This window comes from Amblyomma maculatum, chromosome 8 (assembly GCF_055883805.1).
Source record: "Amblyomma maculatum isolate TAMU_Amacu chromosome 8, ASM5588380v1, whole genome shotgun sequence".
In the NCBI taxonomy this organism is placed as follows: Eukaryota; Metazoa; Arthropoda; class Arachnida; order Ixodida; family Ixodidae; genus Amblyomma; species Amblyomma maculatum.
In genome coordinates, this window is record NC_139351.1 from 101,787,877 (window position 1) to 101,813,470 (window position 25,594).

General features: G+C 42.7%; 2 protein-coding genes across 4 annotated transcripts in view; one reads left to right on the forward strand and one right to left on the reverse strand.

Moving 5' to 3' along the window:
• The first annotated feature begins 16 nt into the window (after window positions 1-16).
• Window positions 17-11,661, forward strand: LOC146182016 (uncharacterized). Its single transcript, XM_084577021.1, has 5 exons — window positions 17-138; window positions 774-886; window positions 1,588-1,804; window positions 8,440-8,630; window positions 10,258-11,661. The coding sequence occupies exons 2-5, from the start codon at window positions 832-834 to the stop codon at window positions 10,467-10,469; spliced, it is 675 nt and encodes a 224-aa protein (XP_084433147.1). The 5' UTR covers window positions 17-138; window positions 774-831; the 3' UTR covers window positions 10,470-11,661.
• Window positions 11,662-12,573: 912 nt separating this feature from the next.
• LOC146182017 (uncharacterized) overlaps window positions 12,574-25,594 on the reverse strand; it is a 40,122-nt gene continuing 27,101 nt past the window's right edge. For all 3 annotated transcript variants that reach the window (XM_084577016.1, XM_084577017.1, XM_084577015.1), the window contains exons 7-10: window positions 23,127-23,273; window positions 21,808-21,932; window positions 17,928-19,199; window positions 12,574-15,019 (exon numbers count right to left, since the gene is read on the reverse strand). In XM_084577016.1, coding sequence (XP_084433142.1) covers window positions 14,783-15,019; window positions 17,928-19,199; window positions 21,808-21,932; window positions 23,127-23,273 — 1,781 coding nt within the window. In that variant the 3' untranslated portion in view covers window positions 12,574-14,782. The remainder of the gene's footprint in view (window positions 15,020-17,927; window positions 19,200-21,807; window positions 21,933-23,126; window positions 23,274-25,594) is intronic.

Consider the following 25,594-nt stretch of genomic DNA (forward strand, 5'->3'; position numbering starts at 1 on the left):
CCTGGACGGCGGGGTTTATGAGAGGGCCGTAAAGTGACGTGTCTGACAGTTATCGTGCCAAGTGCATCCGCTGTCTTTCGGTGGATCTCAAAAGCTCAGTGCGAAGGCCCCACATTCCCAGACCATAGCGAGACAGAGGTGAGTGCTGCAACTTCCCAGCTTTGTAACTTTGCGCATACACAAACGGCACAAACCTTGCAAGTGGCAGGCCGGATGAGTTTCTTAGGATAATATACTCCGAGGACCATGTGTATTGATTGGAGACAAAGTATGCCTGCTTTAGTCCCCTTCACTGCACCTAAGCTTAATGGTAACAAAGTTGAACAGCCACCAAAATTACCTTATCATGATCATACTGAGCCCGTGGCTTTGAACCTGTTGTTCTGGACCATCAAATCTTTCTTTAGGTGAGCATCTCTCATAGCCTGCATCGCTTTGAGACGTAAACTCCAAAACGAAACCAAACCTTTCTTTAGGTGAATTGTAGTCAACTCCATTGGCTATAAATCGTTTTGTTTCACTTTTGGTAAAACTGGATCTCTGTATCTCATTAGTAAAGAAATTTTACTTGATTAGAAACAGTTTAATTCACTACAATCATCGTTTAGCTACGGAGTGCTTCACTACTCAGTGGTTTGCATGCATTTGCATTCACCTTTTTCCTTGCTGTTAACATGCTCGGACATGAATGTGCTCCTTAGGTAACCTTTAGGAATCAGTGTGCAGTGCCCAGTCAAACCGTCCCTTGACAATTTCATTTTCTTGTTGTACAGTCTTTACTTGTGCTGAAGACAGCACCTGGTGCTTCTGCTGGCTGCTTCAAGAGTGAAAATGAGCTCCTGGAGGCTGTTTTGTCTGGTTCCCATGGTCTGCGTGTTGATTAAAGGTGAGAAGCAATTACCTGTGTTGCCTTTGATAATTTCTCTTTAATGAAATACTAGCATTATGAGTACCGTGAAAGTGAAGCATTACAGTTCCTCTCTCCAACTGCTAGGGTTATGGTGAGAGGGAGAAGCTGGACTAAGAATGACTGAGTAAAAATTAATAGAAACGGAATAATAGAATTGGAATTGGTTTCGCAAGGGAAAGAAAAATGCTTGTATTTTTTGTGAGGCTCTGGATGTGTAAGGTTGCCATTACTGTTTTTAACAAGTGCAACAATTTATGAACATTCACAGCAGGACTGGAAAGAGCAAGCTGATGCACATCCCATGCATAAAGTGCGCAGCAGTGGTCCTTAATACCAACATTACTTAAAAATGTTCCACTGCCTGAAACTGTCATGGTGTTCATTACTGCATGGCCATTTTAGTGACACTTGCAGATATTTAATCGGCCTTTACAAGGTAAATGAATAGTCTGTGCATGGACTAACTGCATTCAAAAGCATTCTCATGGGCGTTTCTTTTTTTTTGTGTGTGTGTGTGTTCAGTGCTTCCAGTTGACCTTCGTTCACTTCTTTTGCTGCTGCATAGTTCATGACCCTCTCTTTTGTTGAATCTTTGTCCCAGTGTCTTGTTTGTTCCCCTCATTAAGCTCTTTAAGCCCAGTAATCCCACTTTCACCACCCCTCTATTAATGGTGTAGGGTCTCAGGCTGGAAGCGCATTTGATTCCAACTTGTATGCGGACGGTCTGTTCTCCACCCTGGTGCCTCTGTATGCCCGTAGCCTGGGGCTGGAAAATGCCAGTGTGCCCAATTGCGCATTCAAGGTGGCAAGCACATCCGTCACCAACCGCGATGTCAACGTAGAGCTACATAGTGGCCGTTTGCTGGGGCTCGTCATTCCCGGTCTTATTCGAAGGTAGGTCACTACTTCACCAAAAAGTTCAGCACAGGTCTGAGAAAAGAAGTGCCTTCAGAAGAAAGCGCCTGCCAAAATTAGAGAAATACTTTACTTCACTAACGTAAGATCTATTTTAGAGTACGCCTGTACGGTTTAGGACCCCCATACTAAGCTTCTTTCCAACATGCTTGAAAGGATACAAAACTGCAGATCGATTTGTCTGCACTAACTATAACTTCACGTCTAGCATTACGTCACTTAGGGATGGGTTGGAATAAGAACGTTTAAGCAGGCGCAGAAAAAACTTGCGGTTAGAAATGTTCTACAAAATGTATTTCAGAATAGTTAGACAGAGAAGCTTACTTTTTGCCTCCTCATTTTGTGTCTATGAGGTGCGATTAGCCCCAACTAAAATTAAGAGAATTTAATTGTGGGACCAATGTCTTTTGTTATTTATTTTTTTCGCACACTGTCAGCGAATGTATTCGACTTCCACATAAAATTGCTGAATGTCATATGCGCGGCGTCTTTGTTTAGTCTGCTCGTTCATTCTTGTCAATATTTTTTTCTTTGTTATTGTGGCACTGTTCTGTTCTCTTCTCATCTTTTTTTTCACACAACGGCCTCTCACAAATAATATGTATTTCCCCCCTGCAACAATGCCTTCGGGCGCTGCAGGAATTTTACATAAATAGAAGGCAGCTATTAACTTTGTGATTCTGCACTGCAGGTGAAAAAAAATTTTTCTGCAATATCATTCAGCCAAGACCAATTGCAATAAAAGTATCTCACAGATATTATGTTATGTTAAAATAGAACCCGGATGGTACAAATTGCACAAGGTCAAAAAAGGTGTTTGCATCACTCAAAATTTGTCTCATCTGAAGTGAAAAAAAAAATATATATGAAAAAAAAATCCATATTTATTCAGAAGTATGAGAGACTCACTCACATAGAACTGTTTTTGCCGGACAGGATTTATTTAGAACCTCACACCACTGCTCAGATTGCACACTGCATGACTGGGCTTCAGCAATGTGCAGGTAATATAGTCATCACTGAAAGCATGCAGTCAGCTGGGATCATGATGCCATCATTTAGTACGTTTGCCTCAAAAGGCATTTGCTGGTATCAGGCATTTCGATCAATTTGTGGCCCCTTCCTCATTCACAGCATAATAAAGCAAACATACTGAAAACCAGGTTTGAATAATTGTACAAGCAGAGCAAGCTACCACCAGCACTCCTGCCAAGGCTGCTAGCACTCTGCTAAGTTCGCCCCCTCCCACCAATAGTGCTAGAGCTAACATAAAAAAATAAACAGATAAACACAGGGTAATGTTATTCAGTGCAACATCTTGGTGCACTGCCAAGGAATGAGCTGCATACTGTGCGTGAGAGGGAAGGACAAGGGAAAGACATGACAATGACTGTCTTTTTTTTTTTTACATTCTTATCAGGAAAAGTTGAGGTGGCTTCATTATGTTGAGTAGATTCATTATGCGAGTAAATGCGGTATATATAGGTAAAGCCGCAACGCTGCACGGAGTAAGTCGTGGCTGTGAAAAATATCATTGATTCAGAGGTTTTAGTGCGCAGTATATGAACTCGTCGGAATGCATTCGCTGCGGGATGACTGCAGATCAACCACCAGGCGGCTCCATGTTCGGGGTGCGATCATTACGCGGGGAATTTAAAAAATTGAATTTTGACCTCAAAATTCAGGGGTGCGATCATTACGCGAGTGCGATCATTACGCGATTAAATACGGTACTTAGTGCTTGAGAGAGCGGCCGTGATGTACGCATTAGTGCTTGAGAGAGCGGCCGTTGCGTATGCATTTGTATCATCTCTAAAAATGCGGTAGAGTATTCGGAGCATCCAGATTTCTACACATTGTACACAATGCACTTCAGCCAGAAAATTTCATGAATTCTTATTGACTGTAATTTTGTCTTCGAGGTTGTGCTACAAATTGAATCTCAAGGAGCAATATCTCCGTGGCGTTATCACGTGTGCTTCCAAGGTGGGACATATTCTCAAAAGCATACATAGTTGTACTACGAGAGTTTTCTAGTGCCGATGTCAGAAAACCCAGTGCAATAACTGGCCCAAATTAAAATGATAAAATGATGTTTTCAGATTATCATGTTGTCCGTGGCAGCAAGGTGAAGTGCTCAGAAGTGATTAAAGGTTTACAATGCACAGCAAGTATAGTTAGTGCCTGAGCTTCTAGGTGGCACATACATCTGCTGATCTCAAAACCGACCACATGAGAGGCCCAAATATGAAGCTTTGCAGCTCATGTTATCAAGTAATAGAGGGTTACCGATCTAAATTGCAACAATGTACTCAAGAAGTGATGAAAAGCCAACACTGAATGCCAGCCTTTTTAATAATGAAATTTTCCAATGCCCTTACAAACATAAACGATATTCTGCGGAAATACCACTCCATGCTTGTTGAATTCTCTTGTTGAATTCTCTTTCGTATTGTGTAACCGTCTACTCATTCTACCCAGAGGTGAATGACATCGTTTCGTAGTTGTCAAAAAATAACTAGCAGTTTGTGCTTGTCCTGTGATTATTTAACATGATAGCATTAAAGGCACCGTTGACCGAAAGTTTGGCGGCGGGGGCGTTCATATGGGAGGGTGATACCAGAATCAGCCTGCCAGGACCGTTGCATTCACATTACCTCTAGACCACGCAGGCACATTTCGCCACATTTATATGGCTTGGTTAAAGTGGGCCTTTATATAGTATGTGGGCTGTTAGCCCACGCTTCTGCTTCATATCCTTAAGGTGGTACTTAAGTGTCCCCTATAATTCTTTTTGCGTAGTAGCATATGGTTCATCACAGCATCGCATTTCTTTGGCCCCAATTTGTTTAGTGCAGTCACTGAAGGAGAACTTTCTTTTAAGGGGAGATGCTCCTCGAAAACACTTTTTCTTTAATATTGAACCTAAGGTTATGAAACATTGGCCATTTCTAGAGTTTTTAATGCTGATTCCAAATATGTTTTTACTTTTCACATATCTTTATTAGTTTTTGTGTAGAAGTGTCTGCAAAAGCACAATATAGGGCCTTTTGTGCACACTTTTTTGATAATGAAATGCATGTTTAGACCAGCTTGCAATAGCTCATTATGTTGCTTTGGTAATGTAGTATGTCGAAAGCTACTTCAAATTTATTCATTTTATCCTATAATTGTAAAAAAAATTCAGGAACACCAATGTGTATATTTTGGGCACCATGTGTCAACATTCTGAATTTTGTTAAAAAAAAGTTCAAGAGATTTTTTATAACCAGGTAGATAACAACATTCTACACACTTTGAAGAGGCTGTGCGCAAAATTTCATCCAAATCTGACCACTGAAAGTACTCAAAATTTGTTGCACAAAATGTAAAAAATGCTGAAAACTACGAATGGAGAAAATTGCATTTGAAAGTTTCAAACATCTGTATTTTTTCATAAACACAACAAAAGCACATGAAACTTCTTGCCACTGCTTTCATGGCCGCACCATGAACTTTCTTGCCGATAGCAGCAAAGTTCTTGTGGTGTAATGGGTTCGGCAGGTCAAGAATTGCACAAAATCGCGACAGCTGTTCGTGTCCGATGCCAATCGCGCGCGCAGCCACCACCACCTTCACATTGACGGCGAAGCTGTCGCGAGAGCTTCCACTCCGATAGTCCCGATTTCCACTGGCGCTATCTGCAAGTCCACCGGGCACAACGCGTGCACAGCAGAAAGCACTGATGCTAGGCACTCGCTACTTTCACAGTGCAGCTCAAGAAAGGCCGAAATCCCCTTTCGCTTTTCCACCGGTTCGCGTACCGCAAGGGTACAGGTGCGGCACGTAGGGCAAGCAGCACCGCTTACCAGCACCGTAAGCGTGCTAATCTCGCATATCGCAACACTCTTAGAATATCGATGACCGCATGCTGCCCTATCTTCCTTGAAGAGTCCAATCTTCACCTCCGAGGTGCTCACAAAGTTCACCGCGGCATCGATCTCGTCCGAGTGCACGTTGGCCTGGTTAGGACTAGCTTGCGTCTCCCGCTGCAGTTTTCCGGTGAGGTCCGCGACGGCGTCCTCGGTACGGGTTCTTCGACCGAGACTTTCGAGCTCGGAAGTTGCGCTTTTGCGTGTCGTTCATCGCGAACTCAACAAATGCTAAAAGGCCGCTGAAAAGAACTAGCAGAGCACGATGTAGCGCGATCCAAACGCTGCACAAAACGAAAGCAGGAGGTAGGCTTCGCCACAGCGTCGTACCAGTCTAGGCCAATGACGGCCTCTCTAGAGCACCACGTGATTTAAAAGGTCCAGTAGGGACGCTCGAAGCGTGCGCGGAAAACGTTTTTTTTATTATTTGCAGCCGAGATACGAAACTGCGAGAGATGCTATCTACAAGAGAAAGGCTTGCTCAACCTCTCCCAGCAAACGGCAATGGCGGGCGACGCGGCGTTCTCGAAGTATAGGCGCACGAAAATTGACGATTTGCGCGGAAAATAGCACTTTCTCGAGCCACCGTGGTTGAATAAAATGGACTTTTTACTAACTTCACGATCGAATTTTGCCTTGATCTTTTAGAAAGTTGTAGCTAAATGTTCAAAGATAATTTTACAGGCAAAAACTCAAAACTGAAAAATTACTCGGAAAACTCGCTTTTTCGACGCGCATCTCCCCTTAACAACAGTTACATTTTGAAGTTAATCCCACTCTGAAAAAGTGATTTGCTTCAGCCTAATCACATAGGTAATCATTACAAAAAGATAACTACAGCATTAGTTCAAAACTAAACTGAGGGCTGCTATTAGTATCGCCTTGTGTGCTAGTTCTGCAATATATGTTTGCTCAGACAATGATGCTTTGTTTCTTAAAATGGACAGCAGTGGAGAACATTTCAAAGATTCTTCTAAGCTGTTTCATTTATAATTTAGTATAGTGCTTCTAGACGTGCAACTTATTCACTGAAAGCCCTTTTACAACATGCCTGTTCTTTTATCTCTTGACAGAGCACAGTAAAGAACAATATTTTAAAATGGAAGTACTTGCACCAAGTGCAGTTATGTGTGCTTATGTTATGTTGTGTGGGTCAAAAGAACTATGCTATGTTTTGAACAAAAAAAAAGAACAAGTTTGTTGCTTTTTTTAAATAAGCAAACTCCACTTCTCCTAATGCTTTCCCATCATTTTTATCCAATTAGTATATACACAGCCTCCTATTGCTAGCAAGTTTTCTAGCTTTAGTCTCATATGGTGGAGAAACCTCATGACTCTACTGTACACAAGAGCTGTCTCAGGAATGCTGAACATGGATAAAAAAAAAAAATTCATGTCCTAAAGAAGGGCTGCTCCAACCTAAATGTTCACACTAGGGCATTCGATGTCGCGAGCAATTAAAATTCACCACTGCAAATTTGTATTGTGGCAGGTCAACTGGAAGAAAGCAATATCGGTGCAAAACCGGTGTCTGCCAGCAGGGAAACTGGTTTCTTGCCACTGGCCAATACAGATTCATCAGTAGGGCCAGCTGCACATGGTGCAAGTAGCTGGTGAATATCACCATGAAGAACCTACTCAGTAAACTTATATTCACGTTCCTATCAGAAAAAGAAGCAAAGGGAAAAATGTATGATTCGCTTTTCTAAACAGGACTCAATTTAGAAATATCGACAGCCATAACTTTATAATGTGAATGAGCACAGCGATTTATAGTATAATAAATATAACTGCATATATTCTTTGAGCCATAACACTTTACAAGAATATGAATAAGAACCACTAGGAAGAGTTAGAGCGGAACCAGGCAACGAGTATTTGAAAATTTGCAGAAAAACTGAACTGGGATGGCTGCAGAAAATCTGATATTCAACTGATGCAAACATTGCTAGAGCATACGAAAATGCCTTTATTGATTGAACACGAATGGTCTAGAAAAAATAGAATGGTGACATGTCTCGGATCCACTCAGACATATAGAAAACAACCGAACCTATGTGATGCAAATGAATGATCAAGAGGAAAGTATAATTACGTAAGCAACCAAGACAGACATTTTACACAGAACAGATACTGGAAAACAGCTAAATTGCAGTGCCGAACATGACAAGATAGAAACGTTTACCGAAATATTGTCCTTTACTGTGGTGAGGAACCATTGAATGTACAAACTGTGAGGACACTTAATGAACATATTTATTAGTCTGGAGTATGTACAGAATGGAGGAAAAAAGAAAAGCTGAAAATTATTTTTTTTTTTTCGACTGCGAGGCCTCCAGTGCCAGTGTCCGTATTTCCAACATCAATGGTTCTTTTATAAGTGTGATTTTAACAAATCGTACCACATTGCTTGGGAACGTAGGCATTGTCATTGTAGTATTTTTTAATTAGTTTCATTTACGGGAATATTTGCATCCTACTGAGTGACGAATGAGACGAAGCCAAAGCTGACTGACAAGCGTGGTGCCAGCACACATGTGAGCAATGCTGCACTTCAACAGTTCTCAGTCGCTTTGATGCCAACACGCAAGTATGGACGTGCCATTGTTCATATAGTAGTGATCTTCTGCTGTTGCAGTGTCAAGCCTTTCAGGCTTATTCAATGACTTCCTGAGTTTTAGATTGACCTACTTCCTTTTCCAGGGGTCAGTGTTCGGCTCCTGGCTGGCTTGGTCTGAATGTGACACTTGGCTGCTATGTGTCACTGGACAACGCCCATCTCTCATATGCTGGCTCAGCCAAGGGCGACAGCCTGCTCAATACCAACCGGAGCATTGTGCTACAAGCGGCACCTGTCAATGCCAGTGCGTTTCTCGAGGTCACCTCAACGCCAGGTAAAAAAATATTTGTATGAACAACTGAGTAGCGCACGCTTAATCTCAAGAAACTTGCACAGTTTAGGCTGAAATTTTGCCTAGTCATGACACCAGTAGGGGCGGGATGTGACAGGTTATCCATAGATAGATATATGATGTACTGTACTGGTGTTTGTTCGTGCATGTCCATTTGATGCCCAACATAGTGGCACATTCGCAAAGAATGCAGTTCCTCTGGTGCCAAAATACATCAAGGTTGCATGCTCTGTCATCATCATCAGCCACCTACACTTTGAGCATATGTTCCTACCAAGGATGTAAACTGATTTGCACACATCTAGCTGTAGCCACACCTCCCAGCAAATTCCTGTCTCATCCCCTCATGCGACACTTTGTTGCCGTCCATACTTTCTCTCAGGTTTTGGCGCCTACATTACTCCAACAGGCCATTGGTGTATCATATGTAATGCTGGAGGCTATTTCTTTCCCTACTTCTGCTTTTATCAAGTCGCATTTGTTATCTACATTGCTCTTTTTAAAAGCAACTCTTCTTAGAAGCCACAGTGCATCGGTAATAAGTTGAGCTTCTGTGAATTCCATCATAGCAAACAAGAATATGTCCATCCATCCTTAGATGCCACTGATGAGAACTGTGCCAGTTTTTCTTATTAGTAGAAATCTATTCTGTGGATCTTTCTGGCTATGTTGATGCTCGACCTGCACCAAAAAAACCATGTTCATTGATGAGACAATTGGATTCGGAGATATTTCCACCACAGAATTCAAACTCGTCACTCCAACTCCCCAAGAATGTGTCTGTGTTCACGGTTGGGAAGTGAATGGCAAAATGAGCTATCTTTGAGGACGATGGCAGTGCCCATATTTTATTTTCTCATCCTTTTTATACTCGGTGAGAGCATTCACCAGGAATAAAGAGAATGCTAAAGGGGCAGAGCGTCCTTAACTGTGACACTAGGGATCACGCTAGGGATCATGGTAATTTATTGGAAAAAATGGTCAAAGCTTATTCAACTGAGGTGCTTTATTATGCTGATGCATTTTGACTTCTTGTCACTAGATGGCGGCACTGTACTCAAGGTAAGCTACGACACTGGAAATTAAACTCACATTCATATCCACTAGCTCACGTCCAGTCATTTGCAGTCACACTCCACTCACGACCGCTCACATTCAGTCACGTCTACATCCACTCATTTGCGCTCTTGCCCAGTCACACTTGCATCCACTCACACTCATGGCTACTCACTCACGGTTGCACTCATGTCTACTCACTCACACTCGTGCTCACTCAGATTCACATCCGCTCACTCACATTCACAACCACTCTCACACTCACAACCAGTCACATTCACGTCCACCCATTCGCACTCACGGGTGCGGTGTGAATGAGGCCATACGAGTGCACTCTTGAGTGAACGTTCCGACCTCTGTTGCAGACGCCTGAGACCAAGTCGCTTGTACAGTGGTTTTCTTCCTTCCCAGTGACCGTGACTGGCAGAGAGGAAGACATATAGGGATGACATTCACAGACGAACATCAGATCGCCATGGGTTCCACAGTTCTGCAAACTACTTGCGAGATCGAGTTGGTGTCCAAGCTGTGCCCATCTTTTCTGCTTTTGCAGGTGGTGTGCCTAGGGTACGCACCTGGTCTCTGCTGCCCTTCACCCTTGCTGTGGGCACTTCACCTAAGCTGAGCCTCAATTCCGCACGCCAGGCCACTTTCGACAAGGAGGCAAGCAAGTGTGTCTTCTCTGCCCTGTCCAACGTACTGCTGGTGGCATACAGGGAAGCCCTTGAAAGGGCTGTCCGTGGCACAAAGCTCCCTCTTCCCTGAATCAAGGCCCTAGTCTAAAGCAGGTTTACAATCATAGTTTCATACCGATAAATGTAGGAGTGCGGCAATTCCTTTATAATATGCAGAATTAAAAATCAACTGCTTAGAATGGTGATGAAGTACCATGTAAATTGCCACCATGCAGTGAGCCATGGTTCTTTGGGGGGGGAGAACTTGCACATAGTCGTGTAATGGAGGCGTGTAGTGCAATAGTAGTAATGTGTCAGGAATATAGCAGTAAGATGAGGAAGTTTGGTCATAGTCACCACATGATGGGCTGTTTTTGTGCGTCTTGCCTTTTGCTTCGGGATCGCAACGAATAGAATGAAATTAGTCACATGACACGAGCACAGTTTCTGTCTTAGTGTGGTTAAAATGGTCCAGATTTCATTCTTGTCCTGCTCTTGAAACATGCCAGCCATTGCACTCCCATATTTTTTCTAGACATCGCGACTTGCGTGTTGTCACATGGAATGCTGTAATAGTAGGAGTGACCTGTTACCTGTTAGCCGTAGCATGTAGTGGCAGAGTGAAATGCTACCTGCCACCTGTCGTGGGTTGCCGATGTGGAAATCCACTCCTCATATTTAAGGGGAGGGTCACGGCTACTGCTATTGTTGGATTATCCAAGCGTTTTGGAGCGCAGCTTTCATGCATTTGTTCTTGTATTGTGCCAGCTGATGCATAATATACCGCGATGAAATATGATCGCAAGAGAAACGCACCCACGAGCCACTCGAGACCTGGTCGACTGCTGTAACAACCCGGTAAAATTGTGCCATCGACCTAGTCTTACAGTACCAGGCATTGGTACAGCACCCAGAAAACATATCTCTCTACCTTTTAGATAGTGAGAGCTCCTTTATAACAAATTGGATTGGGAAGGGAGTGTCAGTTGAATAATGATATAGTATGTGGGAAACTAAAGAGTAGTGTCCGAGTGTACATATTAATATGTATATGTCCCAAATCTTTACTTCAACATATGAGAAAACCAAAATACTTGAACAGCTGCACTCAAATTTTGCATTACTGAGAATCTTTTTAAGTTACGTCATTGGAGTCCGACTCACTTGCATTAGCTGCAGCCACTAGTACAAAAGCTGGTGTGTATACTGTACACTCGGGGCTGGAAGCAGGTTTGAGCATTTTGGAGCAGCTTTGGGAGAAGTAATAAAGCCATTTCGGAGCAGCTTCGGAGCACGTTTCTAAGGTCAAACGCCTTTGATAATAGCAGTTTTCTTTTTCTTAAATAAAAAAATCTCAAATCTGATTCATTTTTATGCAAGTTCAAGTCTTTCCAACTTCGTACTCATCTTTTACAAGACAAACGGTCAATGCATGTAAAGGTATATAACACAAGCTGACCTTAGCAACAACTTTGAACAGACTAACAGCAAACTGAATGCCTGCTAGTGCATTTGATAACTGAACACTTAGTCTGACGTAATGTGCTTACTTTTGACTTGGTAGATTCAAATGTCGAGTCTACCACTTCCACTTCGATGTGCTCTAGCAGCGATACTAATTTGAAGTTTAGATTAATGGGCATGACTTTTTGCTCCCTGTCTTGTGCATATCTACTTTATTTTATTTATTTAGAATACACCTCAAAGCCCCCAGATATGGGGCATTACATTATCTTTTTTTATCCTATGCCTGGGGAGATTAATTCCTGAGCACTGGTTATTTTATCTGGCAAAAAGGTGCCTTCAGACCATTATAATGCGTCTTGACAATGCTTGTTGCCAGTGCCGATCCCATGCTTCTTGCCTACTGTGGAATCACAGGCAGTACAGTACAACCTTGATCGTCTTGTCCGTTTGTAAATACGACGGAGTTCTCACTGTTACTAGTCAATGTGTTGTGGGTGTAGCTGGCACAAAGAAAGCAATGGCCAGCCGTTTTAACCATTCTTAAACAAAACTGTAATTGCACTTCTGTCCCCCCCCTCTTGGAATTTCGAGTTCACCTAACACACCATGCTATGTGATATTTGTTTTTGAAGGCATTTTCACACTTCTAGCAGTATTCTTATTCTCTCTAGACATTTTAAGCTTCTGGAATTTTTTTTTTTTTGTCATACCAAGACATGCTGCACACGGTCAAGGTGAAAGCATTTATTTTCAAGAAATTGTACAAAAAAGAAGTAAAAAAGGCTTTGATTTGTATTACACAATACTGAAGTAGGATATATTTGCACATGGCACCTGCCAGTTTAAGTAATAAAATGTTGTGGATGACTTAGCGACTACCCATTTTACAAATGGCTCACTGACTGCTAACTAATAAAAAATAGCTAAATGTAATAACATTAAGCGGCATCCATAGACTGCTTCAAAAAATCGGGCTCTATAGAAATGTTTTGGAAAAATTATGGTACTGGAATGTATTGAACCTTTCTGATTTTTGGAAAGATGACATAGCTGTCATGTCACCAGTAGTAAGGTAGGGCGGGGTAAAATGAGACACAGGGCAAAATGAGACATGTCTCGCCTAGTGACATCTAGCATAAAATCTTGTAGAGTAAGCAGGTTTGCTGAACAACTCATAGCTGCCCCTAGGTGTCCACTTAATGTGTGTTAAAACTCACGGGTATCTCACGATACGCAATTCCAGAAAAAATTCTGCAGTGACGGTCGTAGTGTGGCTGTCCGACCAAAAAGGTGTGTAATCTCGACATTCTGTCTTTTGGAGCCATGTGGCAGTGCAGCTACGAATTACAATGGCAAAATACATATTTTTATTTAATGTTATTGCATCACGTTGTCTAGCTGTTAAAATATACTGCCCTAGGTTGTATGTAATATTCATGACAATAATATTGATTGAATAAGAGCGTATGGAAGGGGTAAAACACGACAGTTGCTCCGAATAGGCAAGCACGATCTCTGCTCATGCAAAGTGCGTTCTGGTAAATTGGTAAAGAAATGGGAGATCAGGAAACATCAGCAACATAACTAATGGATAAAGGAGCGATTATTCATTGGCATCCACTCAAGCACAGCCATGCGGCTACGAGAGAAAATTATGACGCTTTCTCAGAAACTTCGTAGGTAAAGAAAAATTCGTCCCATTCTAGGGCTCAAACTCGGAACCACCGCCTTTCCAAGGCACTCACTCTATCCTGAGCTAACCCGGGGAGTACATTGGTCAATAATAACACGAGACAAGTGGGGACTAATGGATGCCGGAAGTGTGATGTTTGGCTATTTCCTCATGCACTGCCCGCTGATCTTCAGCTCGATGAGGTTTCATTGTCAAGGGCTGCTGGATATCACAACTGCAGTCAACAAGAAAACTTAGCACTAACTGTTCCCCACCCAATTCTACCGAAGGCAGTGAACAGCTATAGTAAGACAATCTCTCAAGATCTTTCTCCTGCGCAATAAAAAAATGAAAACAAGGACTTTGGAGACAAGCACTGTTTTGTTCTCGTGACCTTTCAAGGCGAAGCTAATTGCAGCAAAAGATGCCGAGGAGTCAGACATAGTCGGCAGGAAACGGGAAATTAAGAGAGAAGGCTGTTTGGTGGCATTTTTTCAACAAAAGGAAAATATTTTGCAAAGTGATTGGGAAGCGAAACATGTGACTGGGCCAATTATGGAGCAACAGTACCTCGTTCTGTATAGATCCAATGCAGGATGTGCAACGAATGGGCTCACAAAAATTGCTTAGCAGCCCACAAATTGCATATCAAGTGCTTTAAAGCATTTTGTTCTTAAAAATGGTTTTGCCTTGGGGGTCAGTGCAAAATGAGACAACTGGAACTTTTTATAATTCATGATTATTCATAGCTTTAATGCAGAAAGAAGTTTTAGCCAGCATGCCAAAGAATGCTCTTGTGCAAAATTTTCGAGGTTTAAGATAATAAAAAAATAATGTGAGTTTGCAAATTTTCTCGTTTTACTCCATCCTACCCTAACAACAGGTGTGAGTTAAATTGTGTTTACCTCATGTTCAGAAAAAAAAAAAAGCATTTCTCAAAGAACAAGGTGCATGCATATTAAGTAGCGGCGAGTAATGTCAGCAAGCTGTTTTGCACTTGCAGTGCAATGCGAGTACTGGGGGCGATGTGCACAGTATGACTGACATCTCAAAGGAACATGGAGCAAGGAACTGATGATAGGACCTCATGAATGAGTGTCGATCCCAATCATGAGACAGCGAAGTTAGTTTGCTTGCCTCTTGGTCAAGCACCGACAATGGAATAACAAGAACTGGAAGAAATGGGCAGACAAATTTCAACCTCAAGGTTCGGCTGAAATCGCTGCTGTCTCTTTTAGAGAGGAAGGTGGCCAAGTTGAGAGGTGCTAAGCCAGCCTCCTGTTGACAATGGCAGTCTGGAGCCAAGGCTGAAGCATCAGTTCGTCAAAGCAACAGAGCTGCCACTGCCGCCCTGTTGCGGAGACCACAAGGTAGTAGTGCCTCTTCGAGCGGTATCTGTGCCAGCGGATGTTGACATCTTCCACTCCCGTCCAGCGGCAGAGCAGCTCCTTCACCACGTCCGGCTGCTGCCGCACCATGTCCAGGAAGGCGCTAGTTTGAGCCTGGTCACCATAACAATTAGGAGTTGTTGTTGGTACGTTTGAATGGTAATGTGCCCAAGCAAAGCAAGTGTTACAGCAGTTCTCAACATTGTCGGCTGTGGGGGAAAATCAATGAACAACTTTCAAAAGGTGCTGAACTGCACACATTCCTTGGCATGCAGATGCAGAAACATGAAAAGAAATGCCGAATTTAATAACAGCTGGCCATGTATGAAACTGTCCTGCTAAAGCAATCACAAAATGATCAGTCTCAAAACAAATTGGGGAAAGAAATGAAAGCAATAAGTGAGGGGAGGCAGTGTGCGAATTTAGGTGCTTACGTGCCAAAAAAAGCATTCCTAGGAATCCAATAGTTCGCCAGAACTCGGTTTAAGAAACCCTATGCTAGGGCAAGCAAAATAAAGGAATGCACGCCAGTGCAAAGCAACTACATACGGCACCTGATAGCATTCACTTGGTTTCATTTTAGTAGGACAGCTCGCAATTCTTAAAGGGACAGAACACTGTAAAAAATTATGTCATGAGATTATGGTGGAGACGAAAAGACCTTTCCTCATATAGTACACATCGAGCAGTACAATATCAAAGAAAAGAGGCTACATAATTTTAATTTGCCATTGAAAATAACACAAAAACAACTGAGGCACTATCTGGCGGAGAAATCCTATAACTTTCGGTGTAGTCCCCCACGTGACTACATGTCAGCAAAATATTGCCGATTATCGAGAGTGCACACTTCTTTTTTCTTCTAGGAGTGCTTGTCATAATTCATTATATTTTGCGCTCTCTCCACTGCGTCCTTAAATAAAAACCACCCTTCCTTTTGCACCACGAAAGGCATGCTTTCAGATTTTGCCCCTAGATGGCGCCACAGTGTTTGGAATTCCGTGAATGGAGCGATGATAGTACCCAGTAAAACTTTTGTCGACGAGGCGTACGTTGTGTGCCGTAACAGCCTTGAGTGTGAAACTGAAAAGGGCGTTACTCAGCAAAAAAAAGTTGAATTACTTCCTGGCGAGTGAAATTTATATTTGTTTTCAGTGCGTCTTTTTTGTCGACCACTAGATGTCATCGCGGTTGCTGCTCATGGTTTCCAGCATCGGACTACATAAAAATAGGTGTATGCTCTGATCAAAAAATTCTCGTAAAAATTTTCTACAGCGTTTCTACCAAAACCGCTATGGAACTAAACATTTTAGACATCAATCTTCCCATTGCGCCAAAAAAAATTTGAGACTTAAATTCCAGTGTTCTGTCCCTTTAACCCATGGGAGGTGGAATGCTCTATATACATCATATAACGCAAAACAAGTGAAAGGCTCCGTGCAAATGAACAAAAGAGCAGTAGTACGCCCGTCAATTGTCAGCTTATTCCACATGCAGGAAAAGCTTTTAGCTAGTTGCCTCCAGCAACATCCACTGGGGCTGTAAACTCCAGCCAGAATCACCTCATTTCCTTTCCATGCCAGGGGCCAGCATAGTGCAATTTGAGACCTTGTTCTTTGAGCCAGATATAGTACAAAAAAAAAAAAGATTGAAACAACCAAACAAATTCTTAACTAAAGTAAGGCATGAATGAACTAATATGATAATGCAATGCAAGCCCTCAAGGTGCTTTCGTGCTCTGTAGCCGTCATGAGTTGGTTAGTACCAATGCAAGATTTGCAAATATAGTCAATAACATACGTAAAACTGATGGCTCACCATGTTGGAGTATTAGATTGGCAAGTGCTTGCCTGAATTATGCTCACAGCACGGGGGCAGACTAGACACCGTTTGGAAGGAATAATTTGACTTTGGAGGCCGTCAGTTCCAGCACAAGCCTCAGCGACAACTTTGCTAAGATTTTGGGACAATGCCTGGCCCATGTTTGCTGGGAGTTGGAGCAAAAGCATATCATGCTTAAAATCCAAGTTTTCCTTATGAGAAAGTTTATTGTTTTCATTTTTTTTATATCACATATGCTAATAAAGGCCGATTACACTAATACTATGAAACTCTGCATTTTGCCAGCATTTTGATGATAGAAAAGTGCAAAAATGCACACACACCAAGAATTCGGTGCATACTGAAAAGCCCAGTGTTATCGAAGCTGACTAGCCTTTAATTACTGTCTAGATCCTGCTTTAGCACACATAACATATCCAGTGGAATACACTTCAGGTACAGCAAAAATAGCACAGGCTATTTGATGCCAGACAAGCACATAAGGCACATTTCCAATACATAATTAAAAACGCTGCTGAGCAGGCAACAATGCACAGAAGAGAGAGAGAGACACATAGACAAGGGCGATACTGCACTGACAACTAATTATTCACACTCGCGCACCTTCTGTGCATGTGTGTGTCGCTTGTGTGAATTGTTCAGCTGTGTTTTTCTTCACGTGTGCAGACTAGTTTAACTAGCTCAACATTCTATTACTGCATTACATACTCCAAACTGTAAATGGTACAGCGCAGGAGGCTGACTGCTGTGAATGAAACATTGCTGCTTCTGTGGACACTCTGCTCTGCTTTTGAACGCGTATGACAGCAGTTGGAGCGCCACTTGCGCTTGCACTTCTCAACTTATTTATTTATTTACGCCATGCAAGTCATTGGCCATTCTTTCATTAGCATGTGTTACCTATTCGGGCGGCATTCACGGACATATTTAAGCCAACCAAGAAAATGCTGTTTTTACACATTTTTTTTTTCTTGCTTTAAAACAACAATTACTGGCTAAAACATAATGTACAATTTCTTCTAGGGTCTTTCTAATTTTATAGGCAGCATTATGTGGTGCGAAATTGCCATCGAAAGCAGTGTCGGATGACCTGGAACGTTGTTCATGCACTGTGCTGTTCGAAAACGTGCATCAAGGTCACGCTCTTAAAAGGCAAGAAATCAAGTGCAACACCACTCACATTTATACGGATGGGATCAGACTCCTGCACCTCCTGAATGCTGTCATGGAGGTCGGGGTCACAGGGAAGATCAAAGCAGCAGACATCCCTTGTGATGGCCAGCCTAGAGTAGCAGTGCAAGGCAGCCAGCGTCAGCTTGTGCAGTTGCATAGAGCTACATTCTGCACAGAGTGGTAGCCCCGTTGGTATGGAGCAGACATAGCGAAGGAAGCCGCACACATAGTCGCCAGCCGTTGGCACACTTCCGCAAGATGGGCTGACATTCTGTGCTATGGACGGCACTGCTTCAGACTGCTTGGTGGACAGAAATTGCTGGAAACACCGTGAGAAGCACGACAAGCAAATCTGGCGCATCTGACTGGAGGTGGTCTGCACTAGGTTTTCCCTTTGTGCCCATGCTCGCAGCATGTTCAGCGCAGCATCACTCGGCGAGCCAGTGTATCCAACGAAATTGTTGATCTTTGCTACCAGCAAGTTTCGCGGCCTCTGCACCAGCCTGGCATTGCTTCGCTCCCTCAGAAGCAGCAGCAAGGCATCGGTTATGCACCAGGGCAGCCCTAAATGATGCTCCTCCCTACCTGAATTTGTGCGAGATACCATGTACCATGCTGATGCCATTTCAAGTAGCGTTCTTTCTGTTTGCCGGCTCACATTTTTTGCAGAAGCTGTTTCAACATTTTCGTGGAAAAGCTTTTGCATCGTGTCAACAAGCTCTTTGTACTGCTTTGCGACTAGAGTCTCCACGCTGGTCTTGTCCTGTTTGCTTTTGTTGTAACGCGACACACTGCTAATGACACCAGTCACCACCTCTGCCTCGCTCTCAATTCCGTGCTGGTCCAAGATCTTCTGCATCATCCACTCATAAGTGGACATGGCATCTTCTGCAGTACTTTGATGCTTCTGCCAGCCAGGGTATTCAAACAATGCAGTATGGAAATCAGTCGAGGAGAATGTCAAAGCACAACCGCCAACGAGTGCCTCGTTGAGGCGAAAAAGCACTCCAAGCACGCGATCAGACCGGTAGGTTGGTTTGTTTCCTCGCTTGCGCATGAAGTCCGGATAGTTCAGAGGCCTTTCCTCTTTTGTGAGTGCGGCAGAGATGCCAGTCTTTGCAAAGTCCAGACAAACTGAGATCTTTTCAGCAAGTTTGAGACATGTGCGGGAGAAAATGCCATCTGGATGCTGATCTGCCCAGGCTAAGTGAGCATTCGACATGATTCCCACACTGTCATTGAGTATGTATTCGCACAAAAACCGAATGATGTCCTCATCCTGCAAAAAGCCAAGGCACAAGTACGGTATATTAGGACAGCAAGAAGTTTGATTTAATTTGGCTTATAGGGTTTAACAGTCCAAAGCAACTCGGGCTATGAAAGATGCGGCAGCAAGAGGCTACTGACATTAACAATGTGCTCATCTACTAGCTCTGACCAGCAAAACAATTATGGCTAATTATCAGATTTCAGAATTGCATGCTTTAAATTTCTACAAATATTTTGGAGAAAAATGCAGGTGCATTTCTCAAACACTCTGTTTGCATCCATGAACAACAGCCAAAACATGCATTGTTAAGTGTATATTTGGAAGCCTGTACTTTTACGTCTTAATGACCCAAGTAACATGGAGCTCTTCGATATTACCAGTTGGAAAACTTCCCATAGGGCCCATGTATAAAAAACGATGGTACAAGCTGGTCAAACTTCTGGTGTTTATGAACTGCGGCAATGCTCAGTTGCTAATGTAAACTGTGTTCAAGTTGCAAACATTGAGATTGTTGATAAACACACAATCACCTGGCAACAAAATTAATTAAAAAAATGCAGTAGCAAGCATACATAGACATCACAGCCAAATCTATAATTTAGAGGTAAAGAAAATAAAGGAGCTCTCTTTAAAAGGTAATGACAACAATGGGTGACAGCTTTTACTGGCCGCTTCTATATGGCATTACCGTTCGTAAGCATCTGAAAAGTGCATACTAAAACTAGTCGCTTTCTGAAGCAGTTTCCTAACTCCTAACTAGCATGATCAAAGAGCCTAGCAGAATTTAGCACAAGTGTTTTTGAATAGCATATGCTTGCCCATAGCATAATCAAAAGCTATGGCTGTCTTGCAAGCAGGATGGGATCTTGATATTATAAATGAAAATTCTTTATTCTAAACTTTTCTTAGGATCCATATAGTAGATACTTCAGTGTATTTCGCTCGTGATTCCTCCATGGGCAGACACCAATGGACACGTGGCAATTTAGAGTGCAGACTGGGCAGTGCATGCCAGTTTAAGAGAGGAGATACAAAAACTAGTAAGCACTCAATCTGTATTGGTTTTCTTGACATGCCACTGAGTTGACTATAGTCGGATACAACTAAAGTCTGCACCAACCACCACACACGGTTCCTCTATGACAGAAAGTAGTTCACTGTTAAAGCTGTTTTGATTACCTGAATAAAAAAGTAAGCATCTGAACAAATTAGGAGCGGAAGAATTTCGATGCTTCTGGCTTGCTCAGTATGATCAAATTTCAAAAACTGATTCCGTTTACTGTTCAGCGGAGTAACACACACACCTTTGCCCATAGGTTGGTTGGTTTGTGGGGTTTAACGACCCAGGGCGACTCGGGCTATTAGAGACACCGTAGTGGAGGACTCCGGACATTTCGACCACCTGGGGTTCTTTAACGTGCACTGACATCGCAAAGCACACGGACGCCACGCCGTTTCGCCTCCACCGAAAAGCGGCCGCCGAGGCTGGAATTTGATCCCACTTCCTTGGGCATAGTAGTCGAGCGCCTTAACCACTGCGCCACCCCGGCGGGGCCCTTTGCCCATAGTTAGCAACTGCTGTTTTTTTTTACTTCTATACTACTATAATACTCTGCCAACAGCTTCGATTCGATGTGTGTATGAGAAGGAGGGGTGCATGTGTGATGTGTGAGAGAGAGACCATGTCTTAACGATATGCCTTTAAAGAAAAGTTAAAATAGACTAATCACTGACAAAAAAAGGTGCACTAAAAAAATGCAGCAATGTCAGGGTGGGAAAAGTAAGAGAGTTTGGGGCAGGCAAATCCTGTGGCACAAAAGTGGGTAGCAAAGTACATTTACTTGTGTAGCAAAGGAGCACAACATCAGCATCCACCTGCAGAGCACTCAACTGTCGGAGAGCTGTCTTAATGATTAGCTATACAATTGTATTTCATTAAAATGTCTAGTCTTGTATAAATCCTGTAATGGTCATCATGTGCTGTGTGATGTCAGTGCACGTTAAGAACCCCAAGTGGTAGAAGTTTTCGAAGTCCTCCACTACGGTGTCTCTCATAGCCTGAGTTACTTTAGGACGTTAGGCCCCATATACTAAACCAAACCAAACATAATGGTCTTAGGGATGCGGCAGTTCACTCAAGATGTGGTTCAGTAGCTTTAGAATAGGTGAAGTGAGTTTGTGTGCAGATGACAGCAGTGCAAGTTAAACAAGGTATCTGACAAGAGAATGTATGAAAAGATGTGGACTGATGAGGACCATTAATCAGCTGTTCAGTAAACCACAGGGTTGAGCAGCTACTGAGAAATTTTGCTTTCTCTTAAATGCTAAAAGCTAGTCCTGAACTTTTTATGAAGCCAAATTTTCACCCTCTGAATTGTGGAAAAAATAAAATCCGAGAATGTAGAAAATATTGCCACTTTGGCCAATGCACCAGGATAGTCAAACTTCATCTTGCCAGCTGACTGATTCAATTCAGAATACTAGCCTAATTGGTCAGAAATGCTGTCAGAAGCTCAAAAGTAACTGGCACAATCCATATAACACTGCTCAAAAACTGCTGCTTCAAATGCACATCTACAAGAGTAGCATGCTGAAAAAGAGAAAACTTTGCACTTGCCAGGTTACCAGCTGAAGGCGCTCCCACTGATGTGTCACTGAACACCATTGCATCCTTGTTTAACCCAGGGAAGTAGAGCTCCCTCTGCCAGATCACAATGTATTCGTCTCCATCAAGGTCCGAGCCTGCATGTTTTTGAAAAGTAAAACCAGAAGGATGCCACTTCTCAACAGGCAAACGTTTGACAAGACAAATTACTTCCGACACACAGAAATGCAAAAGATAACAATCTTGGAAACCTAGGAGAGAAAGGGATACTGCATCTGCCAGAGCATACTAGAAAGGGAAAGTAATTGAACAGCCGTTTCACATATACAGATTTTACAAAGCACAAGAAAAGGCAGCAAGTGATTATGACAGCTGAACTCGTGAAATCTGCGTACCGTAAAAGATTCCTAGCCAAATGAAATAGGGTGATGGCTGTCTTTCCTTTTTCCAACCTACTTGCAGCATCGATGCCACTGTTCATATGCTAAAACTGGAACTGAAACCAAGCGGAAGGAAAAAATTTGTTCACAATTCGTTTACTGGGCACGGCCAAATTTTATGCAGTGAATCCATGTTTGCAGAGCATCATTCCAGAAGTGGAAAACCAAAACTTTTCGTACTGCAGAACAGCGCAACAAAGGCGGGACAAGGACGAGACAAGCGCCATCTCGTCCTTGTCCCGCCTTTGTTGCGCTGTTCGCCAGTGTAAATGCATGCCAACTTGCCGAGATTTCATCTTTATAAACAAGACTTTTGTATCTCTGGCCCTTTACAAGCCATGAGGTACCAACCAAGGTATTGAACTGGACTAGTTGGAGAGTGCAAAAAAAGACAAGCCAAGAAGACAGTGCCAAAAAGAAAAAAAGCAATACAGAAGGAAGAAAATGCAGCAGAAATAAGCACACACGTTGCAGTATATTTTTTTCCTCTAGCCCTGTCGTAACTGCACTGTTTTTATGACATGTCTGCTGGGCATCCAAGCTAGGCACCAACAGCCTGCTCCAAGAGATGCTGAGCACGTGTACAGACACATTGATTTTGGATATCCATATTGAAGATATAGAGTACGCTCTTTGGACGTGTAAGCAGCATGCTTTTAATCCAAAGTGTGTTTCTGAAATTTTTTTTGTGCTATGATAAACAACACATATCCTATATATGCATATTCAAGGAAGATGATAGTTCACTGACAGACATCTAAACATGAATGTCTAGCAGACATGACAAATACCTAATTTGGGCAGTGCTCAGACTTGCAGCTGATGTTACAGTTGGCTGGTCATGAGACACACTTTCCTACATGCACTTCCCCTGCTGCTATACGCACACACCTGCCATTTCATTGGGGTGTGGACGGGGCCCCTTGGCCGGGAACACAATGCAGTCCCTGATGTGGTGCAGGGCAGGCACGTCCACTGCTTCAAACTTGCGCACATCTCCAGGGTGGAGGCAAGGACACTTGGTCACCAGCACAGTACCTGCAGGGAACAGTATGCTTATGAGAAAGAGAACCACTCGTACTGCTGCCATTTCCTCTCATCATGTGTATTGTTGACAGTTTTTGTATGCATATACGGTTGTTGGTTGGTTCATAGGAAGGGAAAGGCGCAGTATCTGTCACACTTGCTCTGTGGACACCTGAACCGCGCCGTAAGGGAAGGGATAAAGGTGGGATTGAAAGTGGATAGAGAGAAAGGGGGGGCCGTAGTGGAGGGCTACGGAGTAATTTCGACCACCTGGGGATCTTTAACGTGCGCTGACATCGCACAGCACACGGACGCCACTTCGTTTCGCCTCTATCGAAACGCAGCCGCCGAGGCCGGGATTCGATCCCGGGAACTCCGGCACAGTAGTCGGGCGTCTTACCACTACACCACCCCGGCGGGGCAATGCATATACGGTGTTTTGCAACTTTATCGGAACCGTCTTGGAAAATTTTTTCAAGATGGTTCCGATATAGTTGCAGAACACTGTATATCTGGACACTGCCATTACAAAGACCCTTTCGGTACTAACATCACGAGTGTGAATCCTGCTGAAGGGAAAGAAAAAGCATTTCATTTCTAAGTCGGATTTTTTTTTTCTTTTTTTTACAATAAATGCGCTTTTCATTAGAATGAACTACTAAAATTATGAGGGACACTTAAGCGTTGCCTTTAAAAGTATAATGCGGTAGTGTAGGCTGCCAGCCCACACATAAACCCCGCTTTATAACCAAGCCGTATGAATATGCTTGCGTGGCCTGAGGGTAACGTGAATTGAAATATCCCGGAGGCGTCCAAATTGACAGCTCCTGCCAAACATAACGTCCAGCTACCACCTGCCAGCAACATGCTCGTGATCTTTCGCTCACATAGTTAACACCAGCCGGTACTGAATTTTCGGGGGACAGAGCGTGTCACGTTAAAATGGCCAAAGGGAGCTAAATCTGTATTTTTATGCAATGCTCCTCCTGCTTGGGTCAAAGTGCCGGCCTGCAGTATGTCTAAATAATAATAATAATAATAAATAGTAACAAATTTTTGCCAAGCCTAAAATTGTCCCTTCAAAACTGTACCGCAGAGGCAATGAAAATGTTTTGGACAGCTGTTCTGAGAACCTGCAACTGTTGCAGCTGGCCACTACATTACAAAAAATGTAAAGAAAAAAAAAGCATGGTAGATTCATTGACAAAAGCATAATTATTGCATAATTAAATTACCAAATTAAGCACATTTACTAAAAGCTAATTCAAGAGCATCTGACAGCTGTACACATTAGCTTGAGCACATATAATGAATAAGTAGCCAAGTCAAGAGCCTTTCAGTCACCTGATTTCGCAGGATGTCTGTTAAAATTTCAGCTTGTTTCACCTTACAGTTAGATCTTGCAGTTGTCAGCAATTTAAGTTTTTGCATTGCCGGAAGTTAGCATTTGACACACCTTTTATAAATGTTTTATGATTGCAAGTAAAAAGTGAATATTTTTAGGATTTGCACTCTACAGTAAGCTGGAAGTCACAGGGTGGAAAGAAAAAGCAATTGTACTATTGGCAGCAAATGTTTACATGACATAGGTGTGCAGAAAATATTTATTACGGCGCAGTAACGCGAGTCAACCGACTGAAATACATATATGCAAGTATAGGGAAGCAGATCTTCCTTTCTCTGCGATCATCAGGAGACTGTTGAACAGCGTAGGGCTACAATAGTAAATGTTTTTCCAAGAACCTGCATCCTGCAAACTTTTGTTGCCGACAGCACAGAGAATGAAACTGAAGCAAGACTGTCGGCTATCTTCTAGTGCTCAACGACCTTACTAGAAGAGTTACTTGAATATATTAGCTGCTAATTCTTGCACTTTTCTTTGGCCATATTTTCCAACATACACCACACAGCAACAGGAACAGCAACTGTGGCAGCACCTGTATGCCCACCCAGCTAAAAGTAACCAATGCTTTAAAGAGAAAGAGAGAGGAAGAGGTGGTTCAGAGACAAGTGAAATCAAACAAGAGCCTAGTCTTCAGTACCTTTTTGTCCTCCAATGTTAAACACAGGGTAAATAAAGACTAATTACCTTAGATCTAAAATATTGACTTCAGGAATAACGTGCAAACTCAGAAGTCGATCATGATGAAAAACAGGGAGCCAAAGTAAATATAGCATTTAAACAGCTATACTTACTGGCCTTAAAAAGCTTACCAATCTTCAGGCTATCATGTTGTGGCTACTGGCACATATATGTAAACCTTCATCAGGAGCACCATGAAGTATAGATTTGCCAAGACAATAGGGAGCTTTAGTGCAGGGGGACCCTACCG

What these genes read in the sequence shown, in the direction of transcription:
- LOC146182016 (XM_084577021.1), top strand. Translation starts at nt 832, where the DNA reads ATGAGCTCCTGGAGGCTGTTTTGTCTGGTTCCCATGGTCTGCGTGTTG. An exon ending in ATTCCCGGTCTTATTCGAAG is followed by an intron (nt 1,805 to 8,439) that starts GTAGGTCACTAC and finishes TTCCTTTTCCAG; the next exon opens with GGGTCAGTGTTCGGCTCCTG. An exon ending in CGAGGTCACCTCAACGCCAG is followed by an intron (nt 8,631 to 10,257) that starts GTAAAAAAATAT and finishes CTGCTTTTGCAG; the next exon opens with GTGGTGTGCCTAGGGTACGC.